Below are 27840 nucleotides of genomic sequence, written 5' to 3' on the forward strand. Positions count from 1 at the left end.
AGTAATATATTTTGCCTGTAGTGATATTGCCCTCAATGGGTCCTCGTTTTTGGTGGATGTTGCAAGTTGAGGCTTTGAAAGAGAAATTACCTGATTTTCCTGCCAGGCCAGAGGAGGAGGTGTTTCGGCTCCTGTTTTACATTTCAGAATATCTTGATGTGACCTCCACCCACATGTTCTGTAGAACATCTGTTCAAGAGCATGATTGTTCATGTAGTCGGGAAAGGTTCTGGACATTAAAGATAAATAAAACCACATTAAGTGTAGGAGTACCTATAGACTGTTTTTAGTTAGTCGCCATGATCAAGTTTCTGTTGTTAAACTAGTGAAAGTGACTTTTGTTGAGGAGTCCAAAAATACAAAGCTTGCTTAGAAGGGGGAACAGGAAACAGAAGCAGCGTGGATACTAAATCTTTAATTACCTGAAACTGCTACAAATGTGTCCAGAAGTGCCTGCTGAATAAAACTCAAGTATTGGTGAAACTAATTATGCTTTGAAATTATTTGGAGTTCAGTAAGTCTAGTTAAACTGTCTTACAAAATTATTTTAGAAATGAGGATGGAAAATCTGTTAAGTGTTGGTAGTTTTATTAAAATGGTAGTGCCATTCTAAAAATGAAGATAGAAATTCATTTTCGGAGAATAAATAATGATGATCAAAATCTGGGAAGATCTAAAACTTGGTATTTTCTGATTGCTTTTTCTCTTTTTTTCTTTTAATAGTGATCACATGGAAAATATTTATGGCTATTTAATGAAATACACCAATCTTGTCACTGGTTGGCAATATCGGTAAGTCTTTTATGGTGCTTTTTAGTAATGTTGGTCTCTGCAGCATCTAAGTGAACAGGTTTCAGATTTTTTTAATAATACTTGGATTTCCCTTCTGTTAGGCAAACTTTATGGAAGAGTCTTATGCTTTTCTCAGATTAAGCTAACATGTAGATGAGTAATGTTAAGGCATGAATAAGAAAAATGCACAGGAGGTATGAAGCAGTTAACTCATTTGGTGTATGATAACTATGCTTGTATGTGTAAAAAGCATGTACAGCATTATTTTTTTCCTCCTTTTCCATGAAAACTACTGTCTTTTTTCTGATGAGTCTTCAGCTTTATGCCAAATCATGCCATCCATTTTAAAAAAATAATTAAGACTTCTTTACTGAAAATTCAACCTCAAGCAAGTTTTTCCCTTTAGTTCCCCAGGATGTCTGTCTCCCCTGGAATAACTTGCTTTTCTTCGACAGGTGAAACTCTGGTCAGGCTTCCTGCTTCATGCTGTTCCCAGAGCAGCACAATGCAACCAAATTAATATTGGAGAGACAAGTCCTTAGCACACCACACTGCCTAAATTCCTGTACTACCCCTGGCATACAGTGACTTGTGTCAATACACTTATCGTTAAACTCAATTGAATAGTTGAAGCACGATGTCCACTTTGATTTTTTTAAAATCTGGAATTGCTTCAGTTTCTCAGTTTTGTATCTTGACTGTTTTGTATCTGGGGCTGTTTTACCCTTAATTTGTGTAGTCTAAGTATGTATAAAGCCTTAGTGATTCAGGATATTCTTTTAATTCCCAAAATCTTGCAATAGCACCTTTCTGTGGGCACAGCTGTTCTTTTGTGCAATCCCTGGTTGCTGAGGAAAAAGTGATAAATTTTGTGCGGTCTTGTTGGGGACGTAACTTGTGTGTTTGGCATTGTACTGACTCAAGTCTTTAAGTCCCAACCCCATTTGTGCCAACTTGTAATGAAAGCCTTGACTTCTCCCAGTAGAAACCCTGCCCTGTCCCGCATGCCCCACAAAAGAAAGGAAAAGAATGAGCAGATTTTATTTGGTGTATTTGCTTTGTTATCGTTACAGATTTTTTGTTTTAAACAATGATGCTGGCCTGCTGGAGTACTTTGTGAATGAGCAGTCTAGACATCTAAAGCCCAGGGGTACCCTGCAGCTAGCTGGAGCTGTAATTTCACCCAGTGATGAAGACTCTCACACCTTTACCGTCAATGCTGCCAGTGGGGAGCAGTATAAACTAAGAGGTAGGACCTAGATTCTTGGGCAGGGGATTCTTCCACTAGAGGACACTCCTGGCTGTCACCTGTGGCTGCTCTGCTGGGCTTGGCAGCAGGTCCAAAGCAAGAAAACTTGTTTAGGGCAGACTGCTGCAGTGAGAATTATGTGAAACTTTCATCCTGCTCTTCAGGTAGGAACTGTCCTCCTTTATAGATGGTTCCATACTCTTTGGCTTTGATGACTTTCAGAAGACCATGAACTTAAGATGTGTAGAATGGGGGTTTAATCTTCATGTATAGTGTCCTTAAACTGTACTGATTCAGAGTTTTCTAAGTCATTGTAGATAACAGGACTGTGTGGATGTTTGCACAGAACTACATTATTCCTAATGTTCAATATGTTAGCCTTCTTGTGATGGTTATGGAAGCCCATTCTCTGATTTTGCAGGCTGTGGAAATCTGGGCTAATATTCTATTTTTTCCCTTGAAGGCTTGCTGTCAGTATCTAATTCAGGGTACTTTAATTCTAGGAAAATGTTGTTAGAGTAAAATGTGTGTGAGGGGAGTTATTGTTTGTTGAAGTTATTTCTGTGTTACAAAATTTAAAAAAAAGTATATGCCACTTATGTTGAACTTTATTTAATGTTATAGCTAATTACTGGTCAGCTGAGCAACTCTTAGATAAAAAATACTTTATACTGTTGAAGTCTTCTGTCTGTTTTAAAGAAGTAAGCGGCCTTTTGCTGATACTTAAAAAGATCTTCATATACATAATCATTTTGGTTTGCTTTTATTAGCTACTGATGCTAAAGAACGGCAACACTGGGTTAGCAGGCTACAGATATGCACACAGCATCATACGGAAGCTATTGGAAAGGTATTGTATGATACTTCTGTGGGGAAAAATAACTTAGGCTGGTGATAGAAGTAGTTCTAAATACAACTATTCTGTTATTTAAGACAAATACTACAAAAGGACCTGTGGTTGGGCTTGACACTTAAGGTCAAGAAACATTTTTCTGAGAAATAGCTGACTTGTAATAGAAATAGGCTTTAGGAATGACACAAATAGAAGTTACTTTGCCTCTGAAGAGCTGAGTGTTCCAGAGCAGGGGCTGGAGAGCTGGTGTTTGAACAGGAGGCAGAACTGAAAGATCAGAGTATTAGCCCAGTATTTTTTACAGTGGTTTTGCATTTTTTTTTTTAGTGTATAAGGAAACAAGTCTTCAGTGTTATTGAAGCCCTTCCATTTTGGGAGCTTTCCTTTTATTTTAATCTTTTTTTTTTTTTTTTAAACTACTCAACAGCCCACAAATACATTTAGGATTAATTCTTGTGTTTGAGATGCAAGTCCTCAACACTCTATCTGAGGCTTGTTTCTTCCAATTGCGAACCATGTGGTGCTTGCAAATACAGTGTATTTTATAGAACCTCCTGATTGCCATAACACCTATTCCGATACCTGAATAAAACCTTGCTTTTAAGACAAGATCAACATCTTGTAGCTGGCTTTGTTCTAAGAGATAAGTTCAGTGAATAGTTCTAAACAAAATCCCATTCTCTTAAATGTGGGCTCTATCCTTGCAGGATCTGTTAGGAGTCAGTTTCTAGTACTGTTGCAGATTGAGGATTAATTTTCAAGTCAGAGAAGTGATACATATTGATCAATCTCATTTCACAGATTGTTCATAATTAGGCTATAAAACAAGTCAACTGTCAGCAGATAGCGCAAAATATTTATTTAGCAGTTGCTACTAATACATTATTAGGGCTTTGTCATCTGTTCTCGCTCTATAAAAAAAAAAAGCATTAAACTGTTCTGCTGTATCTTTCAAATTAGAATATTTGCTGGGTTTTAGGAATTAATTGTAAATGTTTCTCAATATGCTTATTTATTCCCTAGAACAACCCTCCTCTGAAATCTCGCAGCTTTTCTCTTGCATCCCAAGGAAGTGCCAACTCTCCTGGCGTGCAAAGACGACCCAGTCAAAATGCAGTTTCCTTTTTCAGTGTTGGACATCACAGATTGCCAACTGGAAAAAGAGTTCCTATTATGCAGCCAGATCACCTTGTAGATGTTAGAGAGGTTTGTATGCCTTAAATTATGTTACAATCTTTCGAAAGAGCTGTGCTATTATTTATAGGATTGTGGAAAAACCTCCTATTCTTAGCTTAGGACATGATATTGACAGTATATCCAACTATTATTACATAGCTGTGTGAGGATAAGTAACTTGCCTTGGCTACTAGTGGAAGTATGTGATGTATTTTCTATGATTTTTGTACTCCGCAACAATATTCTGATGCTCAAGGTAGGATTTTGCATGTTCTCATCCTTGCAGGTCCTAGTACTGCAAGTGACAAGGGAATATGCTTAAGAAAGTATAACATACCATACTATGATAGTATAATACCGTATACTGTTTTCTTCGTGTGTCAAGCTATAGAAGAATTGACTAAGCTGTGCTTGTGTCTCGTATGACTAAGGAGAAATTGGTCATGATTGATGTTTAAGAATGCTAATACCACTTTCTGGTATGCTAATTCATGTGGACAAATTGTCTAGGGATGGATGTGATTGAAAAGATAGCAAATTAAAATGAGAAATTCATAAGTATGCTTTTTTCACTGCATGTTCAGGTGTCGTGTGTTTTGGAAAACAACAGAAATAATTACCTTTCCATCTTGAATGTCAGAATGGACTGACTACTAGTTGATTTAACTTGTGAATATTTACAGGGTAGACCATGCAAATCTAAAGCTAATAGTAAAACAAAATTTATTGCTGAATTATGAACCTGTGTTACTTAGTAGCAGTATTGATATTAATATTTTAATGTTAGCAGTGTAGTGTGATACATTTCTTGGCAAAAATAAGTTTCTAATGGAGGGCTTTTTAATTTGGCAAATAAGAATCTAGTAAGCGTGAATAGTTAGAAATTGAGCTTAGACAAACTGGGACAGAAAAATGCTCTTTATTCTGAGTGTCATTAACCTTAAAATATGCGGCTGAGCATTGTGGTTGAGTTCATGGGTGGGAAGATGTAAATAGGTATTGAAAATACTTTTCCTGGTATGGTATGCTGCCATCATCATTGTTCCTTGCATTAAACCAAGTGCTGTGGCATAATTATTCAGTAAGCTAGACGAGGCGACTGCCTCTTTAGACCTTAGAAGCTGTGAACCTCTCTGTCTGCAGCAGGCTGTTCTTGCAGATATCTTGCAAAAGGGGAGCTGCCGCCATCCTGTTTATATCCTCCAATAACACTAAAGTCTGCTACAGTGCTAATCCAAAGACATGTGAAGTTCTGGCATCCTGTTTTTTATGAGCTGGTTCATCTGCTTTTTCTTCTGAAAGAGAAGTTTTTCTTCCAAATTCATTTTAAAACTGAAGCTATACACATAGTTGCTTTTCAGTTTGATTCATCAAGTTACCTTTTGTGAGGTACTTCTTACTAGTGTGGTACAACAAGGTATGGCAAACTTAAATAGTATTTGCACTTTCCAACCTATTGCATGAAAAGAGCAACAGTATAGAACATGGCATTAATATTTACAGAATTCATGCTAATAGCTCTCAGCAGTTTTTCTTTCTTTTATCTGTTATATTTTGGTGTTTGAGAAGCTACTTTTAAGTGAGGTAATGTTTCAGAAATGGCTTTTTAACTTTTCAAATGGTAATAGGTCATTCAAAATTTGAGGGAGAAAAGAGGAGAGAGTGTGAGCTGGAGGACTGAAGCAGTGGCTTGCATCCTCTAATTGGGATTCTCGGTGGAAAGTAAAGTGGAATGGTTTTTCTTAGCATTGCAAAGAGCACAGAAAACTGTTCATGTTCTTTTGTGATTGTTACTTAGTTTGGTGACACAGCATGATTATTTATCAACTTTATTTTTTATCAAAATTTTTGACCTGTACAGATGAAGAATCCTCAGTAATGGTTGCTTTTCTGAATGTCCAAGTTAGTTTGCTTACCTTTTTGAAGCTAAAATGCTTGTTTGATACAATGCCTGTCTCTTTTTTTAAAATTTTATTTTAGATACAGATAAATGACTTAAAATAACAAAGGACAGGTGCATGTCTGTTAACACTTGAGCATAATACAGCTTGAATACTTGGAAATTAATTTTGAGAAGCTGTGGGAAGAACAGTTTCCCTTCCAAAGGATCTGCTGCGTAGTGACTCTTTGGATTTTTCCTGTGAACTGCACTGTAGCTGGTTCTTCTGTCAGTCCTGTTCCCTTGTACTTTCCCTTGTTCTTATCTGAATACATGTCACGCTGCTGACTTGGATACCTTGCAAAATAGAGGATCTAGGAGGATCTTTATGCAGGCTCATACTAAATGCAGGTGTGTGTATTTGCAAAGTGAGAACTATAGCCTATGTAATTCTGATAGATTTTAAATTTTTAATTGCACTGCTTTTTCTTTCCTGGCGCTATTATTTATTTATTTATTTAAAAATCGGAGTGTATAAGTAGGAAAAACTTAAGACTGTTCAAAGTGTGTTCTTTCGAAAGGGGAGGTGAGCCTATTTGGACTTCAATGCTCAGTGTAACATGGCTTGTCCTGTTGCCTGGCTTGATCCTGAAATAAGGTGCTTGGGTGCTACCACGTAGTAAATTACTAAGAGTGAAGATCACAAGAAGGGTTGTGGTGATTTGTCAGGTAATTATCTGTGTCTTTTTTTTTTTTTTTAATCTAGCAGAGTTTTTCAAAATATTGGAGAAAAAACTTGCACACAGACTTATATCACATTCATGACTGAAAGAAAGATGCATATTCTGATAGCAATTGATGTGCTTGCACAGGCAAGGCTAAATAGCTAAGTGTTTTACTAGCTTTCAGCTCTGTCACTCTTGGGACGTGCTAAGGCTGACAGTGCACAGTTAACTCCACTTCCAAAGAGCCAATGCTCTGTAAATTCACACCATGGCATGCTATGTAGTCAAGCCCTAAAACGTTCCAAATACCACATATTGTGAACTTGGGTGAATACGTATTGCCAAAGTATTTATTGTGTAAAGCTATTAAAAGAGCTCCTGGAAGGGATTGCAGGCAAAGGTACTTGGGGAAAAAAAATAAAATAAAAAAAAAAATCCATAAGATACTGCTAGGATTGGTGAATTAAAAAACTAAGCAGTGCCATAGCAGTTAAATGCATGAATGCATCTCAGATTTTTTTTAGAGAAATTCTTCTTCTGCTCTGTTAAATCAATCTGTTGTTACATTTAACTGAACTGCCAGAAGAAGCAATGATCAGAGAGTAGTGCTATCCAGTTACCTTAACACTGTTTATTGTACCTCCCCAGAAGAGGGACTGGCATGTATACAAGTTTGCTTTCATCCCTGTGATTCAAAATTGGGCAATATTTTGCTTCTGTGAGTACAAAGAGAAAAGTATGTAGGTTTTTTGGAAGACCACAGGGTGCTGCTTGATGGCTGGTGTGCTTTGCCACTGTATCTCTTGCAGGCAAATGTGCTGTTGCAGGTTCTGTGATGTAGGGATGCATAGCTCTGTGTGAAGGAAGAAGGGAGCTTGGGGCAGAGCAGGAGGGACAATGACACCAGGAAAGCTGTCGTTTGAACACACAATGAAGGTGAAAATTATGCTGATTTTTCTTCCTCCTCTGCAAAGTAAACAGTGAGGTAGTGAGCCTAAGTGTGGTGGTGCAGACAGTCAATGACACTCCTGTGTGGTTTGAGTCAAACTGAGTGATACAGGTCTTTTCCTTTAAAGTGCTGGATCTCTTCTTGTAGGGAGTGAAAAGATCTTGATACCCAACAGACAGTGCTTCATAGATCCTCTTCCAGGCTGTGCAGAGCACAGAGCTTAATTACTCCTCACACAGAGTATGTGTGGGTTCCCCCCCTACCCTGTCCCCATCAACCAAGCATGAAAGTGTTTGATTTACTGCAGCAAGTATCATGTTCAAATTCCTTCTTGCTTTTTTTTTGAAGTCACTTTGATATTCTTTTGCTTGTTAATACGGTGCCATGTATTGCTGTGGGAATTTCATCATGCATTTAATGACTCTTTAGTAGCTGCATCAAGAAAAAAAAAGTATAGTTAACTTTACATACATCTCTTACCTTGTAGCTTTATTAGTGTCATAAAATCATTTGGGATCCTCTGTGTGCACAGCTAAACACGTATCGCACAACACACTTCCGTCACCTGATAAATGACTGTTTTGTTTGACAGATGATGTCTCAGGCTGAGGGCCAGCAGAGAGACTTGATCAGGAGCATAGAATGCCTTCCTGTCTCTGGTCACCTTACATCCTTGGATCAAGACCTGTTAATGCTGAAAGCAACTTCCATGGCAACCATGAACTGCTTAAATGACTGTTTCCATATTCTCCAGTTACAACATGCTTCTCAACAAAAGGGATCCTTACCAGCAGGTGGGTATAGATGCTCACAAAGAGCAGAACTCTATAACAAACACACATCCTTTCCTTTGTGCAAAAATACTTGTTGCAATAAATCCAGTTTCACACAGGTAGAGAGAACTGCTGGCTGCCTGGTTTCTTGTGAGTTTCTCTAGAGTCTGACTTCTGGTGTTGGGTAGAACTCCCATGCATATTGTTTGTTTTGTTTTTTAAAATTGTTTTCTCTATTCTATCAAGAAGTCTCTGGCAGCAGCTGTATAAATAATGTGTAATTGTTGGGAGCATCTCAGAACAGAATAAAGTACATAAGATACCACAACAAGAAGGCTGCCTTCAGGATGTAACTGGCTGCTCAGGAGCAGTAATAGTGGACGGGGACTTCTATGGGATTGCATATTCCAGGATATGTGGTGTCCAGTACAGCTCTGTCAAATGTCATGCTTTTTTTATGCACTAAGTACCTATTACAAGCATTTACATGTGTGTAGCTTTCACCTCTAGTTAGGCATTTAAATACAAAGCTTTACATTTGCACAGGTTATTAATACTGTTTATATTATTAATACTGTTTGTATATCAGTATTCCTATTCTGAGTTAACATCCTAGTCTAAAACATGGGCTAAGCGTCATGTTCCATTCTGAGGCCAAAACAGACTTGTAAGCAAATGCAAATTGGTTAAAGGTGTTACCCACCCCCCCCCTCTTTTCAACCCACCAAACTGCGAACAAACAAAAAGCCCCCACAAACCCCGCTGCTAATGGGCGTGGAATAACATGCTTTCACATACACCAGACAAATACATTGCTATGTCTGCACGATTGATTGCTTCCACGCAAATAGGTACTTACCAGAAGCGTTCCACCTAATTTGTGTGCAGCGTATGGAACTGAATTTGTGCTTTCCTGTTTGTGAATTCTTTTGCATCTTACTCTGATTTTTTTTTCCCCTATGTATTTACTTTGTGGCTTTTTGTGAGCAAAAAGCTTTTGAGGATTTTCAAATGCTTCTCTTATACAACAGATATAGTAGATATGGTAAGTATGTAACAAAGTACACTCATAAATTGTCTCCTACCTTATCTTTCCCATATTCCTATCATATTTGTGGTACTTGCTTTGCCAGTGCATATTATTTCGGAGCTGTAATTAGTTTAGCTGCTAAGATGAAAACAGATGTTGTATAAAAATTTTAAAATGATATAAAAAATTTGTGATTTTTAAATCACCACAGGCGTTAAAAGAATATGTGAACAGGATGAATTAACTTTTTTTGCTACATTTAAGTTCAAAATTTAATTTTAAAAATGAAAAACTGGATTGCACCTCTGCAAATCTTTGTCTGAACTCCAAAGTTACTCACACTGAAAGAACTTCCTATTCCCTGTGAATTTTTTTAACTATTGATGCGTAACTGTGGGAGGTGCACATAAGTCTTTTTCTTTTGGCATTTTTGTGCGTGTGCTACTAAGGTGGGGTTTTTTTTGACCTGTTACTATATCTGGGGAAATAAGTAGGATCCAGTGAGCACCACTGGAATAACTTATGAAGAAGATAAGGGGGTTTTTTTGATAAGTGTTTTTGTTGTTGTTTAAATTTTTAGACTATGCAGGGAAAAGCTCAAGTCATCTGACTGCTATTCAGTTAGTATCTTATTTTAAGTTAAAATCTTAATTAATGGCAAAATCTGAAAATACTGTTTGAAGATGTCCAAATCTTGAAGATTTCTGGTGATATTGTAGAGAGAATGATGGAGAGGGGAGTAGCAGCAGGTTGGATGGTGCATTCCTGGGGCCAGAGTTACAAACAGACCATTTAAAAGAATGTGCGTGCCTTTCTGCAGCCTTCCACTCTCCCACTAGTGTGACCTTTCTAGAGACACTGTAATACAGCTGTTCCTTTCAAGGATCGTGAAGAATTTTTTTCTAAAGTCTATTTAACTTAGATTTTCCCCCCACACTCAGGAGGGATACTTATCCTTCTTGTTCAACTGGTGGAGTATTTTTGGTAGGCTTCAGAAGTTGATATGGAAAGGAAAAAGGTTGTTCTTAATTCAAATGCTGCAGGAGACACTTCTATATTTATCTGTAGGAAAATATAAAATGATTCTTGGAAAAAAATCTTGAATGCAGACTGGTCTATCTAATAAAATATAAATAAAAAAATATATGCAGGTACTGTTTGATCTTCCTAGGATTATAAAGGCAGGTCAGCATACTTCAGCTAGATATGAGTGAGAGGCAGCAAGAAATGATGATGAAGAGGAGACTTGTCTAACAGAACATAAATTGAAACAAGAAGTGGAAAAAAGTATTTTTAGGTCTGGTAAAGTGGTACTTGACTGCTAAGAATGTTTTGGGCAAGTGCTTGCCCAGCTTAAAAAAACAAGGATTAGAAATTAGATAAGAGTGCCAGTTTGCCATAAATTGTTCAAAGAAAAAAATCAACAGAAGAGTGAAAATATTGTCCCAACTGCATCAAGGTATACTATAAATCACAGGCTTAAAGTGAACAAGAGAGTTGCAGCTATTGACTTGAATTTAGGAAATGTTAACAGTGGTGAAATGATGTACTGAATTAAAAAAAAACCACAACCCACTTCGTTATCATAAAGGCGAATTGCAACAACATTCTGCAACTCTTGAAGAAAAATGTTGAGTGTGAAGACTATAGACTCTGAGAGGTCTGTGTTGTAGCAGAGGGGAAGTGCTGACAGCTGTTTAAAAAAAAAAAAAAGATGAAGACTTTTTGGGGAGGAGGAGATCACAAGTAAAGAGAATAGCTTGTGCTACCTGAAATAGTCAAGAGCAGATTTGAATATGCTCTTCCAGTTGAAGAGAAGCACTAGTGTGATATCCTGTCCATTCACAAAGATTAAAATGCAACTGGTAGCTCAAATCAGTTTAAAAAAACCTCCTAGAATTGAACAGTGAAAATTAAACAGAACTTAATAATAAATAAGGTTATTTTAGAAGTAACTGATAGGGAGTGTAAAAGGGAGGCTACTTGTTAAATTCAAGCTAATATGAGCATGGATTAAATGCATCCTTGAACATGCAATTAGAGATTATTGTGTTGAAAGTTACAGCTCAGAAAGCAGTTACTGTTCATGAAGAGGTTTCAAAGACGAGTAAAACCTTTTCAAAAAGGTAAGCGTGACAGTGACATTCTGAGCATCTTATTTTTTTACCTCTCTGAAACTTCTATTTAAATAGCTTAAACTGCTGAGGGATTCTTGTTTCTTACTGTGCAATGGAATAATGAATAATAGATTTGATGAAAATAAACTGTCTTGCTGTGGAAAAAGTTGTCTTGTCCCATTAGTAAAGCTGGATTTTTTTTCCTGCCCCAGTATTTTCCTGGTGGAAATGCTGCTGTTTATCTGAATTAAGCTTACTCTGCTTGTTGTGGTTGAGGATGTGACCAGGTAAGAGAGGTCTGGAAAAAGAATTGTGTATCATATAGGAAGAGACAACAGACACGTCGGTGTAGTTTCCTAAGCATGGGAAACTGCTGGGGGGTGGTAGAAATCCAAGTTTCCTAATTTCTGTATTTGCAACTCAATCAAGATTGTTTGTCAGTTTGTGTATTCTTCAGTAAAAACTGATTGGAGTCACTTGCACATTTATTAGCCTTTGAAAAAGAATGGAACATTTGTATTTTTAATGAGGAACCTGATCCGTTCTGATAAATTAGCTGGGAGTAACTAGAGATGCTGGAATCATCAAGTGGGTAATAGTTTTCCAAGCCCTGCAGCATTTTTTTTTTTTAAGCAACTATTATTTATTCAACAGCCTGTGCTTGCCGCCTTTGCTGCTGAGAAAAGACAAGTACCCTCTCCAGAGAAAACACTGGCAACAAAACTTTTTCTGCTTTAGCTCTTTTTAGTCTAGAATGGAGCGGAGGGGTTTGGGTTGGTTTTTTTTGGTACCAGTTAAAGAAAATTGTGTTACTTAACATTCCTGTGATACTGGGATCTTCCCGCAGTATCTGATTACACCTTTCATGACACCAACTACTTTCTGCAGTCCAAGTTGCATGTATTACCGCTCGCCAATCGCCGTGTTTGTGCTAATGATCACTGAAGGTGGTGTCTCATTGCACCACCTTTGTTTAGTGGCTGCTGAAGGGATTGGCTGCAGGAGGAATTGGCTGCTTTCAGTTTATTCCTTAAAAAAAAGCTCTTTTGTGAAAACTGCTATTTACTGATCTTCCAGAGGATGAGCAAGTTTCAGCGCAAACTTTCTTTTGCTTCAGGAACGACGATCAGTTGGTTGGAACCGAAGATATCTCTGGCAAACCACTTCAAAAATGGAGCGGCTCAGAATTTCCCAGCAGAGATAAACAAGCCGGCATCTGTCAGAGAAGAGCAGTCCATTGCAGAGGCCTGCCAGCTAACAAGGGTAAGGTAATGTGAACATCCCATTTCTGTGGGGAATTTTGAAGAATATCTGAAAATGTGTCTCTCATATTATGTAAAAATGATTTAATGTCATGTCAGTTCTTCTCACACTTTCTGATTAGCTGTGTTGCAGGAGGAATGAGTACAGTTGCAGCAAATGAAACTTTCTACCTTGCTTTTTCAATACATTTTTGCTGCTTTCTGTAACTAGCTGTCAAGTGGAGAGAGCCAGTTGGGATGGTAATGCAAGGTGTTGAAATAGGCAGTATTCCCTTGCATTTTGATCTAAAACAAGTGGATACTGAAGTGCATAAAACTTAACTGGAATTCCTGATACTCTCAAAATAGGCCCAAGAGGAACTGCCTGAGTGGACAAAACCAAAATTGCCAGTTTCCAGCTATTAAATCTCCCTGTCTTTCTTTTCTAGCTCTTGCTGGATCTGTTTTTCTTAATCTGAGCAACTCTTATCACTTGACTTCAGGATGGCTTAATGTATTTGAAATACATCCACAGTCTGTGTCATTATAACTGTCAAAATTGATTTGAAGTGCAAAATACTGAAGTAAAAAGCCAGCAGGGATTATGATGTAGAACATGTTTTCCTCACTAAGCTAGAAAATCGTAATTGCATTCTTTTTATACTAGTTGGTTTCACACAGTTGTTCGGATGAGACTGTATCGCTGTGAAAAAATAACGTGCTGTTGTATGCCTCTGCAACAGCACTGTGCAATCTCATAGCAAAATCAAAATGGAAAAGATTTTTTTCAGTTGCTATAGTTTACAGATTTTTAAATGGATCAGAGTAGGGCAGCTGCTCCAGGACAAAGGGCTGTGCTTAGGCAGACACGTATTCCTGCCTTCCTGTAGCATTCAGTGCCTCTCCCCTCTGCATCTGCCTCCCTCCAGCTGTTTGCCCCTGGAGGATGCTGCTCAGAGCCCAAGGAATACTACCGTCCTTTCCACCTGAAGCACCTGACTTTCTTCTTGTGGGGTGATGGTTCTCAAAACGGTGCTTGCAGGGAGGCAATTGTTAAAATGGGGCTCGTGTAATTTCTGCTAGTCTGTCTGGGTGTTTTAGTTATATTCGTGTGTGGTGTGTGTATGTGTGTGTTTTTTGTTCTTTATAAAACTACTTCAAGTTACTTTTCCTTTTTCCTTTGCTGTTACGAATTGGCACTAGCAGCAACAATGATACTGCTTGTGAAGACTAGCCTGAGGATATGTTAATAGCTTGTCATTGGGAATAACAGTAAGCAAATAACTAGGAACTACCACTTGCTACAGCCTTTGGAGTAATGGTGGCAACACTGGAAAGCCTGAAGTAGTGTGGAGGTGGAGGGGTGTGGTTGGAATTTCTGCTAGCTTTTGCTTCACTATTTTGGTGTATGTGTTAGATGCTTGACATTCTGCTAGCTCACAAAACTTAGAGGAAAACGGATCATATTTGCTTTTAAGTTTCCCTGCCCCGACCCATGTGAGAGATTGTAAAAGTCTTAGCCTGAATCCTCTGGATGAAATCTGCACCGAGTTATCTTAGTGTCCCTTTAAATTCTTCAGCTGTTGTTTATCTTGGGGGTAGATTCCATTGTGTAGTTCTCTGCAGGGGTTTGTTTAGTCTTTTTTTCGTATGTGGATAGTTAAATACCAATATGAAGTCCTTTTTGGATATTGTCTGGCCAGTCACAACTTTGAGCTGATGATTATGGCTCTTCTCCCAGGAACCTGAAGAAATAAATCCAGATGAGGAGCTGGAGGATATCTGTGATGATAAAGAAGATGATCTAGGAGCAGTAGAAGAACAGCGCAGCGTTATCTTGCATCTCTTGTCTCAGCTGAAACTGGGCATGGACTTAACAAGAGTAAGTAACTGAAGCGTGAAGTCTGGCTACAGTAGAAGTGCCATTTTAAACTCAACTCCTGTATTGAACAGTATAGAGTTTAATATGAAATTGTGGCCTGTAACAACTTCAGGTCCCAAGATCCGATGTCACAGTTTGAGGCAGGTTTTAAGTGAAACGTGCTGAGGGAGTGGGTTTTCTTTAATGCAACTGGCCATATCTGTTCTATTACATTTTCTTTGTGTTTTCTACTATGTTTTTGTTTGCTTTCCTGTAATGGCCTGTTTTCTTTCCTGTGTTTGCACCTTACTCTTTCCATGCTGTTTTCTTCAACTTCCTCATATTTTTGTCTTTCTGCTTTCCTTCCATAACACTTTTTCTCACTTGATAATGCCTTTACACGCAACTTGCATAACCTTACACCTATGTTTATGCTGCTTCTGAAAAGAAGTTTTCTTTTGGTTCCCCATTATCTATCTGATATCTGTCTATCAGATATCTGTTCACACCTCTCTGTCCTATTCTCGTTTCTGTGTTTGCTCACAGCTATAGCAAGCAGGAACAAAGTTATACTGGAGAGAATTGGGTTTGACACTTCAGTGCAGATCTCGAAAGCAAGCAGCTTTGAAAAATTAACACTCAGTTGCTACTAGACAACTTGGGCAGCAAATCTGGGAGAATCAGGCTGCAACCAGTTTATGTTCAATTCACTCCTGTAAACACATCTTACCATAAGCACTAGACACTTTTAAAGAAAAAATGGATTTTACAGTGGCATGGAATGAAGAAAACACTCTTTTTGGAATTATGGATTATAATTTGTTTTTCAAGCTATGTTTTTTGAGCACTAGCTACTTGGCTACTAGAAACACTTGTATTGTTGAGCTTATATTTCACAATTAGAGAAAAAAAAAAAAGATGGTATGCACAGGCCCTGCTGCCTGTGGGCCAAACTTAAACCCCTGCTGCTTAATCAGGAATTCATTAAGTCAGTATTTCACTTATATTGAAGATTGGATTTGGTCTGTCTTTTTCTCTTAGTTGGAACTAATTGTCAAGTCTGTCTACCAGTTGTGACTTCTGGCTGCATGTGTAGAATTGTCTTTAGTTCAGAGCAGGCAAAGCATTGAAATGCAACAAGCCTGACTTCAAAACAGGTAATGAAGTTCTTAGAATCTCCCTTAACTTAAATGTCAGGGCACTGAAGTGAAGAGCAACTTTAATATTCCATGTTGGTGTTGCAACAACATGGCAAGTGTATTCAGCTTAACTTGTATATCTATTAAGAGTCCTGTATCTGTGCTCTACCTCTTTGAATGCAGCAGATTTAAATGGACTTGATCTGATGGTTGAGACACCCTGTTGCCCTTTACAACAATTGTTTACATGAGGTTAGTTGCCACTACAGGGAAGGAAAAGACTGATGATACCCACAGTCTCTTACTCTACAGTATTGCTCTTGGCCCAGCAAAGGACAGGACTGCTGTTTTTTACAGTGGTAAATATAGCTGGGAAAGTGTAAGGTACTCTGCTCAGAGGAGAGTATCAACCTGTACTATGTTATTTCTCATAGATGCTTCTCCTAGTTGCTGTGGTGAGAGACTCTGCAGGCTCTCAAGAGCACTGGCATAGCTTGCCTGCTTTTCTCTCCATTAGACAAAACTTTTTCTAATTTCTGCTCTGAACCTTCCTTGCTATAGTTTGAGCTCGTTCTAGCTTGTTTTCTCCTCCACAAGGAACACATTATCTCTTTCCATCTCTCTTCTGTTTTTTGAGGGATGCTTAATCCCTTTCAACCTCTTTAGTCCTAATATAATCATAGAAAAGTTTGGGTTGGAAGGGACCTTTAAAGGTCATCTAGTCCAACCCCTCTGCAATAAGCAGGGACATCTGCAACTAGAGCAGGTTGCTCAGAGCCCTCTCCAACCTGACCTGGAATGTTTCCAGGGATGGGGCATCTACTACCTCTCTGGGCAAGCTCGTTCCAGCTTGTTTTCTCCTCCACAGACGTGTGGAACACATTATCTCTTTCCATCTCTCTTCTGTTTTTTGAGGAATGCTTAATCCCTTTCAACCTCTTTAGTCGTAATATAATCATAGAAAAGTTTGGGTTGGAAGGGACCTTTAAAGGTCATCTAGTCCAACCCCCCTGCAATAAGCAGGGACATCTGCAACTAGAGCAGGTTGCTCAGAGCCCTCTCCAACCTGACCTGGAATGTTTCCAGGGATGGGGCATCTACTACCTCTCTGGGCAACCTGTCACTTCATTTAATTTTATTTTGTCTCTGGACAGTTTCATTCCTACTGGGGAATAAAACAACATACTGTAGTGCTATGTAGTGTATATATATGTATATAGTGCTATGTAAATATAGATTAACTGACAATAGTTGGGCTTTTTTCTCCTTGTAAATTACTTTTCTGGGACCTCTTATCGCTGTATTTTGCTCACATCTTAGAAGAAGGACAAGAAAGTTCAGTCTGAAAGTGTGGTGTCCAAAACGGGACAGAATCCTCCACATGAGAACTACCCTTTATAAAAATGCCTTTCTCCTTTTTTTACTTACTAGAGCTTTCTGGGTTTTCTTTTATTTCAGGTGGTTCTTCCCACTTTTATTTTAGAGAAGCGGTCGTTGTTGGAGATGTATGCGGACTTCATGTCCCATCCTGATCTCTTCATTGCAATCACAAATGGCACTTCCCCTGAGGAGAGGATGATCCGCTTTGTTGAGTATTATCTCACTTCATTTCATGAAGGTCGCAAAGGAGCTATTGCAAAGAAACCATACAATCCAATCATTGGGGAAACGTTCCATTGCTCCTGGAGGATGCCGAAGAGCGACGTAGCCACTGATGCTGGCAGTAACTTCTCTGCTCACTCCCCTTCAGAGCAAGTAACTCTGTCCAAAGATCTGGAAAGCCAAACAGATCTGGACTACTATACAGTAAAATTTGTAGCTGAGCAAGTGTCCCACCATCCTCCTGTCTCAGGGTTTTATGCTGAATGTGTAGAGAGAAAGATGTGTGTCAATGCCCATGTCTGGACAAAAAGTAAATTCTTAGGAATGTCAATAGGAGTGACGATGGTTGGTGAGGGTAAGTGTAACTTCTGTCCTTTATTCGTTTTAGAAAGTTCTTAAAATATTAGTTTGAGAGGAAATTTGATGTTGTATGCCTCTGGCAGAAATGCAGATGAGTACTGCTCAGTAGTTTTCTTTCAAAGACTTTTCAAAAAAATTTGCTTGCAGACATGTCAGCTGCTATTGTGGGTTTTCAGATTTATTTTTTTAATGTACTTTTGTTTTTCTTCTAATATCTGTGATCTGTAAACCTGAGTGTATAGTCATTCAGTGATTTCTTTCTTTACTGTTTACAAAGTACAGAAGATACAAGTTCTCATTATAGACATCAAGAAGAAAAAAACTCAATAGGCTTATGCTTTGCCAAAAATGAGGATTATATTTGGAAATAAAATTTTGACTTTTAAACCAAAGGGCAGTTACTGTAATTGGAAACATTCATAAATACCAGTTTGCAAGCATCGAACAAACCAATTTGCATCAGGCATTTATTAAATCGGAGTGGTGGTGTTCAATTTGGTTCTGTTACTTACTAAAACCTGCACAGTAAGATACATTTTAGCTACAGAAATTGGATCCTTTAGGGACAGAGAAGGGTAACTGCCCTTAAACTGTAATTCCCCTTTAACACTAGTCTTTACAGCAAGATATGAGACAGCATCTCCTATTCTGTGTCCCCTGTGTGTATTGCCCAGCAACAGGGGATTCCAGGTATTTGCATGTAAACTACATACTGGACAAGGGAATGATCATGGCAGGGGATGTGGAAGGCACGTCTTGATGCTTTGGCTGTACTAGGTAATTTCTGAAGTTAATAACTCCTCTAAGGGCATTTCTGAAATCATGTCACATCTTTCCAGAATTTCTCCTGTTTGTCAAACTTATGTCAGATGCACAGCGATATGTGCTACAGAGGCATGGGTTGATGCAGACAGCAGTCAGTTGTCATACTATGTTCTTGTAACAGCAAGAGGTAGACCTTGTGGGGTGTTTTTTTTATAGGAATCAAACGCACACATCTTAAAACTCAAAGAAAAATTCTATTTTTTCATGAGATTCTGGACATGTATTGCAAAAGCTGCTGTCAGGGAACAGTTGGGTTTATCGTTGCAGAGAGGTGCGGCAAAGAGGTTTGAGGCTGCTACCTGCCTTCAGATAGGGTAGGATGTGTTACAGGGAGGCAAAACAGAACAAGAGTATTTATGAGCCCTCCTCAGGATCTGTAGTTCAGGGCGTTCATTTGTTATTACATTTGGCAGCATAAGTCTTGTGTTGTCATGCTCCAGAAGCATCAGAAAGAGAGTGACCAGCCCTTTTACATACTACTGCAAAGTATATTGCACAGTATTGTACCTTATGGAGCAATATTATTAGGATAAATGTTTTTTCCCAAAAGAAACATAAATGCATGTTAGTCAGGTTAGTAATTTCAGGAAAATGTTTCTATCTAAAATCTGTAATAAATGTTACTTTCATGGATTTGTAGTGGGGTTTTTTGTGTGTGTGAGGGACTGTGAGGAAAAGTAGTCAGGTATAGTAGTGGATATCTGTTTCAAGAACTCATTTTGTCTTTTCTAAAAAGGTTCTGATTTAGGGATTCTTTTTTTGCTTCACACAGGTCTCTTAAGTCTTTTGGAACATGGGGAAGAATACACGTTCTCTCTGCCCTGTGCGTATGCTCGGTCAATTTTAACTGTTCCCTGGGTAGAACTGGGAGGAAAAGTCAACATTAACTGTGTGAAGACTGGGTATTCTGCAAGTATTAACTTTCACACCAAGCCCTTCTACGGTGGCAAATTGCATCGGTGAGAACACTTTTTTTTTCCCCTATTTTTCCCACATAGTCTGTACTCTAGAACTGTAGTAGCTGTGTAACTCCCCTGTTCTGTGTGCAGAATAATGCTTATTTGATAGTCTTGAGAAAACATAGTTTTTCCTGCTCATATAAACCTGAAGTATTATGAGCTCTTAAACAATATCATAGCTAGACAACTGCAGCTCATGTGATCATCAAGGAAGAATGAGGTTGCGTTTTAAAGACAGTAAGGAAATTCCATGTTTGTCTGACTCTGTTCAAACCACTGGGAAAACAGAGCTCCTGGCTTTTATTCCTGGCTGCCAGAGGTTCTCCTATTTCTGCTAGAAGTTATTTTGCTCTTTGAAATGAGGTTGACCTTGCTATCTTAAAGGGTTGCATGTTGTTTGCAACACGCATTGTAGTTGCACTGCAGGGAACATCAATAAATAACAGAAGACTATTAGTCTTAGGATTTCTGTATAAGAAATAGAGGACTATCAAAGTTTCAGCAACCTATTTACTCTAGGTAAAAATCCCTGTTTTAAAGACGGTAATACCGGTAGTGGCAATTCTTCATGCGCATGCATGTTTAAAAACTAAGAGGTAAAAGAAAGAAGATCCAGGGGAAGTTTGCTTGGGGTTACTTCTAGCAGATACTAGGAAGTGTCTGCACACTTGGTGCAAAAGCTCTTGAAACTCATTAACACTGATGGTTTTAGACATGTTGTAGTAAGACTGCTGCAGATCAGCCTTTTGCTAATACAGAGACAGTGAATTGAGGAAGGAGAAAATTCAGTAGTAAGTCACACAAAGAATGTCTTATTCAGGGTATTTTGCTCTTAGCTATTTACTGGACAGTGCTTGTTTAAACCTATCGTAGATGAAAGGTGTTAGAGGTAATAATGAAATATGCAACAGCCTAGAACATCACAACTTCTTAAACGTGGGTTGCTCTAATAGGTTGCAAAAAAAAAGTCAGCACTCTTCTCTAAATCACTTTTCCTGAAACAGTAGGGTAAGCCTGTATTTATTGCTAAAATTGTGTTTATTGCTATTTGTGTCTCTGAAATCAGTCACAGATGTAGAGGCTTTTTAAAGACGGATCTGTTCAAGGTACGGTTAACTATTGAAAATCTGACATGGTGATGATTGGACATTGCCCAAAGAATCTCTTGATGGGGAAGCAGTAGTGTTGTCATGGTTACACAGAGCGCAAGTGAGTTGCTATGGCAATGTTATAGATTTCTTTTTTGTGTGGTGACCCTTGTTGTTAGACCTCAGCTGGATATTGCCTCCTTGGTTCTGTACCGCTTCAACTTGATGAAATAAAAGATGATGATAACAAACAGCTAGGCATATATCAATCATGCCAAGCTTACAAATAAATGCTAGCAGATTTTTATCACTGATACCAGTTCAGGCAGATATTATGATCTGCAGTGCTGGGAATGGTTGCGTGCCACAGAGCAATGCAACTTGAAGAAATACAGGCTGCAAGGAAAGTTTAATGTGGTAGCTTGACACTGCACCTTAGTAGTGAGTGATATAACTTTAAGCTGAGCAGAGACAGTAATTTTGTGATTGACATTAAAATAGTGGATACCAGTATTGTATTGTAACCACACAGCACTTGGAAAAATTAAGCTTTTAAACTTGTGAAGGTGTAACTGCAAAGTCCGAACGGGCTGGTCTCTGGCATTCAGTCTGTTCAGAGGTCTCTTGGGAGGAGGACAGGGACTCCACCAGGTGTAACAGCTTGGATGAGGTGTGGAAGTCACAGGATGAAAAAGCAGCACAAAATGAAGGCTCCTTGCTTGTTGCCTACTCTTTCAGTTGTTTTCGAAAACTGTTAGCACTTGTAAACTTCCACAAAAAAAGCTCAATAGTTGAATGTAAATGTACTTTTATTTCTCATGTTGCTCCAACTCTGGCCTGTTTTCCTGAATGAAACTTAATTTTTTGTTATAGAAAACTGTGCCTGAGCAGCACATACTTATCAGTCTGGATTTTTTGGAAGATCTTTCTAATACAGTTAAATTAGGTTTGAGCTGCTGGACCATGATGTGGGTCCAGCTGCCTCCCGCATGTGCAAGATGTGGCAGAAACCCTGGCTGCTGCCTCCCGCTCCGAGGCAGCTGCGAGCTTTCCCTGCCTACCCTGGGGGTTCCTCGCAGGTCTGATTTGACTGGCATCCAGTATCTCTGTGCTGGAAGGTCTGGCCTGTGGTACTCGTTCGATACGTCGCCTGAGAAATTAGTTTCTCTGTTTTGGTGCCAGCCTCGGAGAGGGAGATGCAGACACAGCTGGAAATGACCGGTGCATGTGGAAGAAGGGAAGTGGCATCTATGTGTCCTGTGCTCCCTTCTTCCTCGGAGTGTGGCACCGTGCAGTCAGCGTGGGCAAGGTGGGAGCATGGAAGTTCTGCTTTCTGCTCTTCTGTATGCAGTTGCTCAAAGGAAATAAGAGCAAACCAGTGGTGTGTAAGTCAGCTATTATTAGCTGCACATAATGTTACATCTCCTTTCATACTTACATGTACTTTGTGTGAGCGCTGATGAAATGTGGAAAGGGGAGGTGGAGAGTGGTGTGTTGTGGAGAGCTTGTGCACAGGTAATTTCAGTTTAATTGGAGCTGGAGATAGTGTCCTTTGTGAATCCTGCAGCACCTTACAAGGGAGAATGTCTCAAGTCTTGTTTGCATGGTGTGCAGACCTTTTTGTTTCTTCTTTCTAGGAGAAAAGTTCCATTTGAGGGTGGTAATTTGCTTGCCTAGCAATGCTCCGTAAGCTTCCATTCCTTGATTCAGGATGGAGTTAGTGTCAAGAGGTCTTTGGACAGGTCCTGATGTTGAGGAGAAAAATATGCATCAGTGTGTGTAATTATGGTGCTACTTGAGCATCTGTACAAGACTTTGAATGAAACATTGCATATTAGAAAGACATTTTTAGTATCTTATTATTGGCAGAGGTTTCTGTGGAAGAGACAGGAAAGAAAAGCACTTCTCCTGATTCCTAGTTTTCTACCTTGCTTTCTGCCTTTGTGTGTCTGCTGCTTGTTGGAGTGACGTAAAAGTGAGACCACACTGGTCTCAATGGAGAATATCGAGCCATAAAAGATGGGAGATAAAGTGCCAGCAGGTAGTGAGATACATTCTTGCTAGAAAGTTTAATTTTTATTTTTTAAGTCTGAAGGACGTATCTGATGTGATGTTTCAAGTGGAGATGATCAACTACTTGTCATATGTGAACCAGCCTGTGTTAGTTTCTTTTTCAATTCCATTAAAAGGTTTGAAACAAGTGTAAGCTGAAGCCAAAAATGGAGTTTTCTGGGTAACATGAAGAGAACTGGAGCAATGAGTTAAAGTCACTTTGCTCTTTGAGCTTCTCCATGCAAATGCAATTCAAGTAACTAACATTTTTCAAGACAGTGGGACAAGTTTGCAGACTCATTCAGAATTGAGTGATTATGCAAGGAATAGTCCTGAGGTGTCTTCAGCCATGGCCTTTTAAAAATAAATTGCTTTCCTAGAGTCACAGGTGAAGTGAAGCAGAACATGACGAACACAGTGGTGTGCAGAGTGCAGGGGGAGTGGAACAGTGTGCTTGAGTTCACCTACAGCAACGGGGAGACAAAATATGTGGACTTGACAAAGCTGTCTGTGACAAGAAAACGAGTCCGGCCCCTTGAGAAACAAGGACCATTTGAATCTAGGTAGAGTATGTGTTTACTATTGTCTGACCCTTTTTGTCCGAAGCAGTTTGGTGAATGCCTTAGGAAAACCTGCAAATGTAGATATTATTTGTGGATAGTGCTTAGCGGCAGTGATCTAAGTTTTTTATTTTTTTAAAAACAAAAAACAAGTGCGTAATAAAAAGTGCAAAAAACAAGTGCAGGCCCATGGTTGTTTATCTTGTCTCTCTTATTCATCACAGAGTTGTCTTACGAGTTCATAAAGTTCCTGCTAGAACAGAGCCTTCTTAGTTGTTTTGTTTTTAACCATCAGCTACATAGTGGGGCCGCTCCTGACAAGGGAGGTCCTCACAAGAAACTGCTTGTTGAATAACACTTCCACAAACAGACGCCTGGCACAGCCAAAACTTTGGAGCCATTCCTATATGCACCTCGTTGCTAGCATAGCTGCAAGACTCTGCCCCGAGCCCTTCCACCTACGCTGCACCGTGGTGCTCTGACCTGGGCTGGTTTGTCATGTATAAGTGGAGGGAATGCTCTGGTTCTGAAGAACTGCGTATGGTGATTCAGTAGTTCGAGGTGGCAGGCTGAGAAAACTTTTGAGAAGTAAAGTTAACAATTTGTTTTGTAGGAGGCTGTGGCAGCATGTAACAGAGTCTCTGCGGGATGGAGACATCGATAAGGCTACAGAGCACAAACGAGCCCTTGAAGAAAGACAGAGGAATGAAGAGAGGATTCGTGCTGAAACAGAAGCACCTTGGTGTACTAAATACTTCCTTAAAGAAGTAAGTTCCCAAGCAGTTAGCTGTTGATGAAGGCAGAGGCAGAGCTACAAGGAAAACGGGTGTACATATGGGTCCGTGTCCTGTCAGAATATTTGGCCTTAGATCCTACAGTTTAGCTCCATGGGATCCATAGGAGTAAGGTGACATAAGCACTCCCAAACATGTAAAGGTGTGTCTTTACCTTTCGTTTCCCAAACACTTTGATTTTGTGATTTCCTTGCAACAAAATGCCTGCTTTGTGTTCCGGTTTCTTTCACTAAGCGCTTCCTCATGGCACATGGAAAACAGCTTTACATGTACACATGCAAGTAGGCTGTAACAGTAAATACCCAAAGAAAATAATGAGTAGTACTAATTTTGTTTGTTGCGTGCATATGGACCCAAGATATTGCTGTTAACAAGAAGGAATGCGAGTTCATGCTCAACTTGTAACATACAAGAACAAAAAGAGTTCTATTTTGGATGGAACTTATTTGTTCAATGGCTTAACCTGTATTTCAAGAACAGTATTAATAATAATATAGTAAGACTTAAAGTGAACTGTAGCCTGCCCGGGAAGACTGGGCATTGTCAGTATGATAATGTTGAAATAGGCTTTCCTTGTGATCTAGATAATGAGACCCTGCTTGTGTAGAGAGTTGCTTTGAGCCCCTTCCAAGATGAGAAGACTCAACTAAAATTTATGCTGTAGTAGTTTATTAGTTTAGTAGGTTTAGGCTAAAAAGCGTTTTTTTCCTTGGGTTTCTTCCACTTTTGTTTTTTAGAGTTCAGGACTGTCAGTTAGCTGCGATAAAGTTTTTTTGTTCTCTAAAACTGTGTTAGTATGACTAGCTCAGATTTAGATATTTGTATTGTTAGTATCTAGATTTAGAAGAGGTGAAATTCTGTTGCTAATCTGAGATACAGATCTAGTCAGAAAATGTTTAAACGTAATCCTGAGCTACTTCATTTCCGGGTAAGCAGTTGGGCTGTGTTAGAGCTGATAATCCTGGATAACTGCATCTCTGCTGGCTTCTTGTTTGGCTCTTTAAAGTAATCTGGATCGTGGAGTTGGGAAGAGTGGCTTTCCATCCGGGTTAATTACAAGTGCAGTCGATTCCCAGCGAGAGCTGTGGCTCGGCAAGAGTCCGTACATGTTCTGAAGTAGTCTCGGAAGCCTGCAGCATTGATCTCTGTGTCTTAATCTGTGGGCGTTAAAGGCATAAGCTATGTCCCTCTGGTTTTCACAGCCATCAGTCTATTAGCTGTGTGAAAGACACTGGGGCAGTGTCTTTATTATAACTGTATCTTCTCTTTAAATTACAGGGAGAGGGCTGGGTTTATCATAAACCCCTCTGGAAAACAGTCTCTGCTGCACAAACTCAGCAAATGGACACTAACTAGAAAAGCTGCTTTAAGATGAGTTTTCTGATTTTCCTCTCCTTCCCCTCTGTCTCTCAAAACACAGTAATCACAGTGTCCCCTTTTTATGTAATTGTTTAAATGAGCATAAGGAAATAAATATACTAGGGCACTTTAAAGCTATTAAAAAAAAAAAATCAAAGTTGTAGAGACAAACTTGCCAGGTACAGTCAACCAACTTGTTTTTTGTATGATCCAAGAGATTTTATCTGAATTGTGTAAGATTCTTCTAAGTAGATCTGATTGCAAAAGCTGCCTAAGAGAAGAAGGAACTGTTGGGTTTTGGAGTGACATGGGAACTTTTTTTCCGAATCTGCACCACACTCTTTAATAACTGAAACCTGCTCAGTACCCATGTAGACAACAGCAACAAAAGATTGCTGCTTTTATGCCCAGTGATTAACCTTTTTGGCAAAAAACTGGAGGGTTGTTTGGAAGATATGCCTGAAATCAGTGTTAAGAAACAACTGGATCGTGACGACTTTTTTCTTCAGAGAAAATGCATGCATGCATCGGAGGAATATGGGATATATGTAGAGACTACCTTTCTTTTTTATGGATTTATAAAAGCAATTAGAATTGTAACCATGGAGAAATTTTTCCTCTGAAACATTTTAATATACTTGAAATAATTGACTTGAATTGGAAAAGTAATTTGAACACTTTTCAACTCCTAATTTTATTAAATCTCTTTGAGTGACTTTGATTTTTCTCATGTTATAATGTAATGAGGTTTGGCCTTTTTTTTCCTCCTCTTCCCTTCCCGAGGACTAAGGCTTTCAAATTGAACAGAAAGTGTACAATTTTGTATTTAAATTTCTCTGCCCATCTAATCATCTCAGAGGTGAAGTATCAGTGTTACAAGCTGTCCTTTGGACTGTTTTGGTTTTTGTCTTGTGGTGTTATTCAGAACAAAGCAGTGAAATGTGACCTGTGAATACATGAACTTTAGGTCCTGGTTTTTCATCTTACCGTAAAAAAAAAAAAGCTGATTATGCTGAGGACTGGGTATTGATTTGAAACACAATCAGATATCAGGAAACTGTATTCAGGTACAAACATTTTTTTTAATAACTATTTTATTGAAGTCTAAGAATTGCTGGCAATTAAGAATAGTACTTATTATGGCTTTCATTATTGTTGTAACTAAAAGCTACCTTAATTTTTCCAACAATGGTGCCTTAATCTGTTTTTTCTTCTGATGTAGTCTTCCAGTCAGTGTATTATAACATTATCTGCCACTTCCCAGCCATGGCAATGGCTGCACCTGATCCAGCATCATGAGAACTCACAACTGTGTGATCTGGTAAGATGTTTTCCATGGAGAAGATACAAGTGTAAGAATGCATCAGAAGGTTTAAATAACCATGTTAACTTTCAATACAAACTGTAAATTGTGCGGAAAAAGAGTGGAGTTTATGCACAACTATTTTGATCCTCTTGTACATGATTTTTTTTTTTCTGTGAAATGCACTGAGATCTCAATGCGAGTCATAGTCCGTTTGTGAGAAGTGGGGGTGGGGGTAATAAAACTACAAAATGATTCATTTGTTCTGTCTGCTTTCCTAGAGATCAGGTGACCAGGTTCTTGTTATCTGGAGATCTGCCTGGGCTTTCCTTGGCCCTTAAGGTGGGATATCTTGGCACTATGCACTTGAGTAGTAACTATATTCTCCAGCAGAAGAATGTTTTAGGCCCTGCTGTCTTGTTTGTGATATTCTATACAACCATCCTGTTGTGTTAGTTTTGAATATCCATTGGGCATTTTCATGTTTAACCAGGAATAAAAATAAAAATGTAAACAGTGGGATTAGTTCCTCCTTGTTTTTGGGTCTGTGGCACATTTGGGGAGTGCTCCTTGGCCAATTTCAGGATTTGGGGTAGGAATCATGGTGGCCACACGTGAACTTCCCTGGTTCATTTGTACCTGCGCTAAACTGGGGGTGAGAGGGGGACAGAAAAATTGACAACATTGTATATGCTTCATAGTTGTTTTATCTGTGTCACATAGCAGATTTGCTTTAAACAGCTAGGGCTGTGGTGCAAGGTCCGCTCTTAATATTGCGATGATCAGAGCAGAAAACAAACCTTTATCAGCTGAGCATACTCCAGGGATCAAACTTGTACTTATTAAAATATCGACTTATGACTTAATCACTGAGCTCTGCTTAAAATTTTGATTTGGGAATTTATCAAGGTGATGGCTGTAAAACAGACTGAAGAGCTTCCATGTTGACCATAAACCCATTTTGTGTTCCTTATATAATATTATTAGTCAAGTTATTTCTTTTCCACCCTTGTCTGGTATGCCTGTGGTTTCACACTGAGAAAGCTGTTACTAATTTTGTTGTGTTAGAAATAGACCCAATGCTGAAGAAATAGTCTTTTAAAATACATGAAATGCTTTCTTTTAACATGGGAGTGCTCCGGGGGGGGGGGGGG

The 27840-nt window shown here is 38.9% G+C and overlaps 1 protein-coding gene across 1 annotated transcript; it reads left to right on the forward strand.

Annotated features, from left to right (window-relative positions):
• Positions 1-725: 725 nt before the first annotated feature.
• Positions 726-25596, forward strand: OSBPL11 (oxysterol binding protein-like 11). The gene is made up of 12 exons (XM_010288081.1): positions 726-792; positions 1866-2041; positions 2812-2891; positions 3918-4100; positions 8216-8417; positions 12661-12806; positions 14526-14666; positions 17243-17741; positions 19344-19530; positions 23051-23233; positions 23844-23997; positions 25303-25596. Exons 1-12 carry the CDS (start codon positions 731-733, stop codon positions 25378-25380), a joined length of 2091 nt encoding a protein of 696 aa, XP_010286383.1. The 5' UTR covers positions 726-730; the 3' UTR covers positions 25381-25596.
• Positions 25597-27840: the final 2244 nt, after the last annotated feature.

The sequence above is a fragment of the Phaethon lepturus genome, unplaced genomic scaffold, assembly GCF_000687285.1.
Source record: "Phaethon lepturus isolate BGI_N335 unplaced genomic scaffold, ASM68728v1 scaffold15240, whole genome shotgun sequence".
Taxonomy (NCBI): domain Eukaryota; kingdom Metazoa; phylum Chordata; class Aves; order Phaethontiformes; family Phaethontidae; genus Phaethon; species Phaethon lepturus.

Excerpts from the sequence above, each read along its gene's own strand:
- OSBPL11 (XM_010288081.1), top strand. The coding sequence starts at position 731 with ATGGAAAATATTTATGGCTATTTAATGAAATACACCAATCTTGTCACT. Across the intron at positions 793-1,865 it reads GTCACTGGTTGGCAATATCG|ATTTTTTGTTTTAAACAATG; the intron begins GTAAGTCTTTTA and ends TTATCGTTACAG. Across the intron at positions 12,807-14,525 it reads AGGCCTGCCAGCTAACAAGG|GAACCTGAAGAAATAAATCC; the intron begins GTAAGGTAATGT and ends CTCTTCTCCCAG.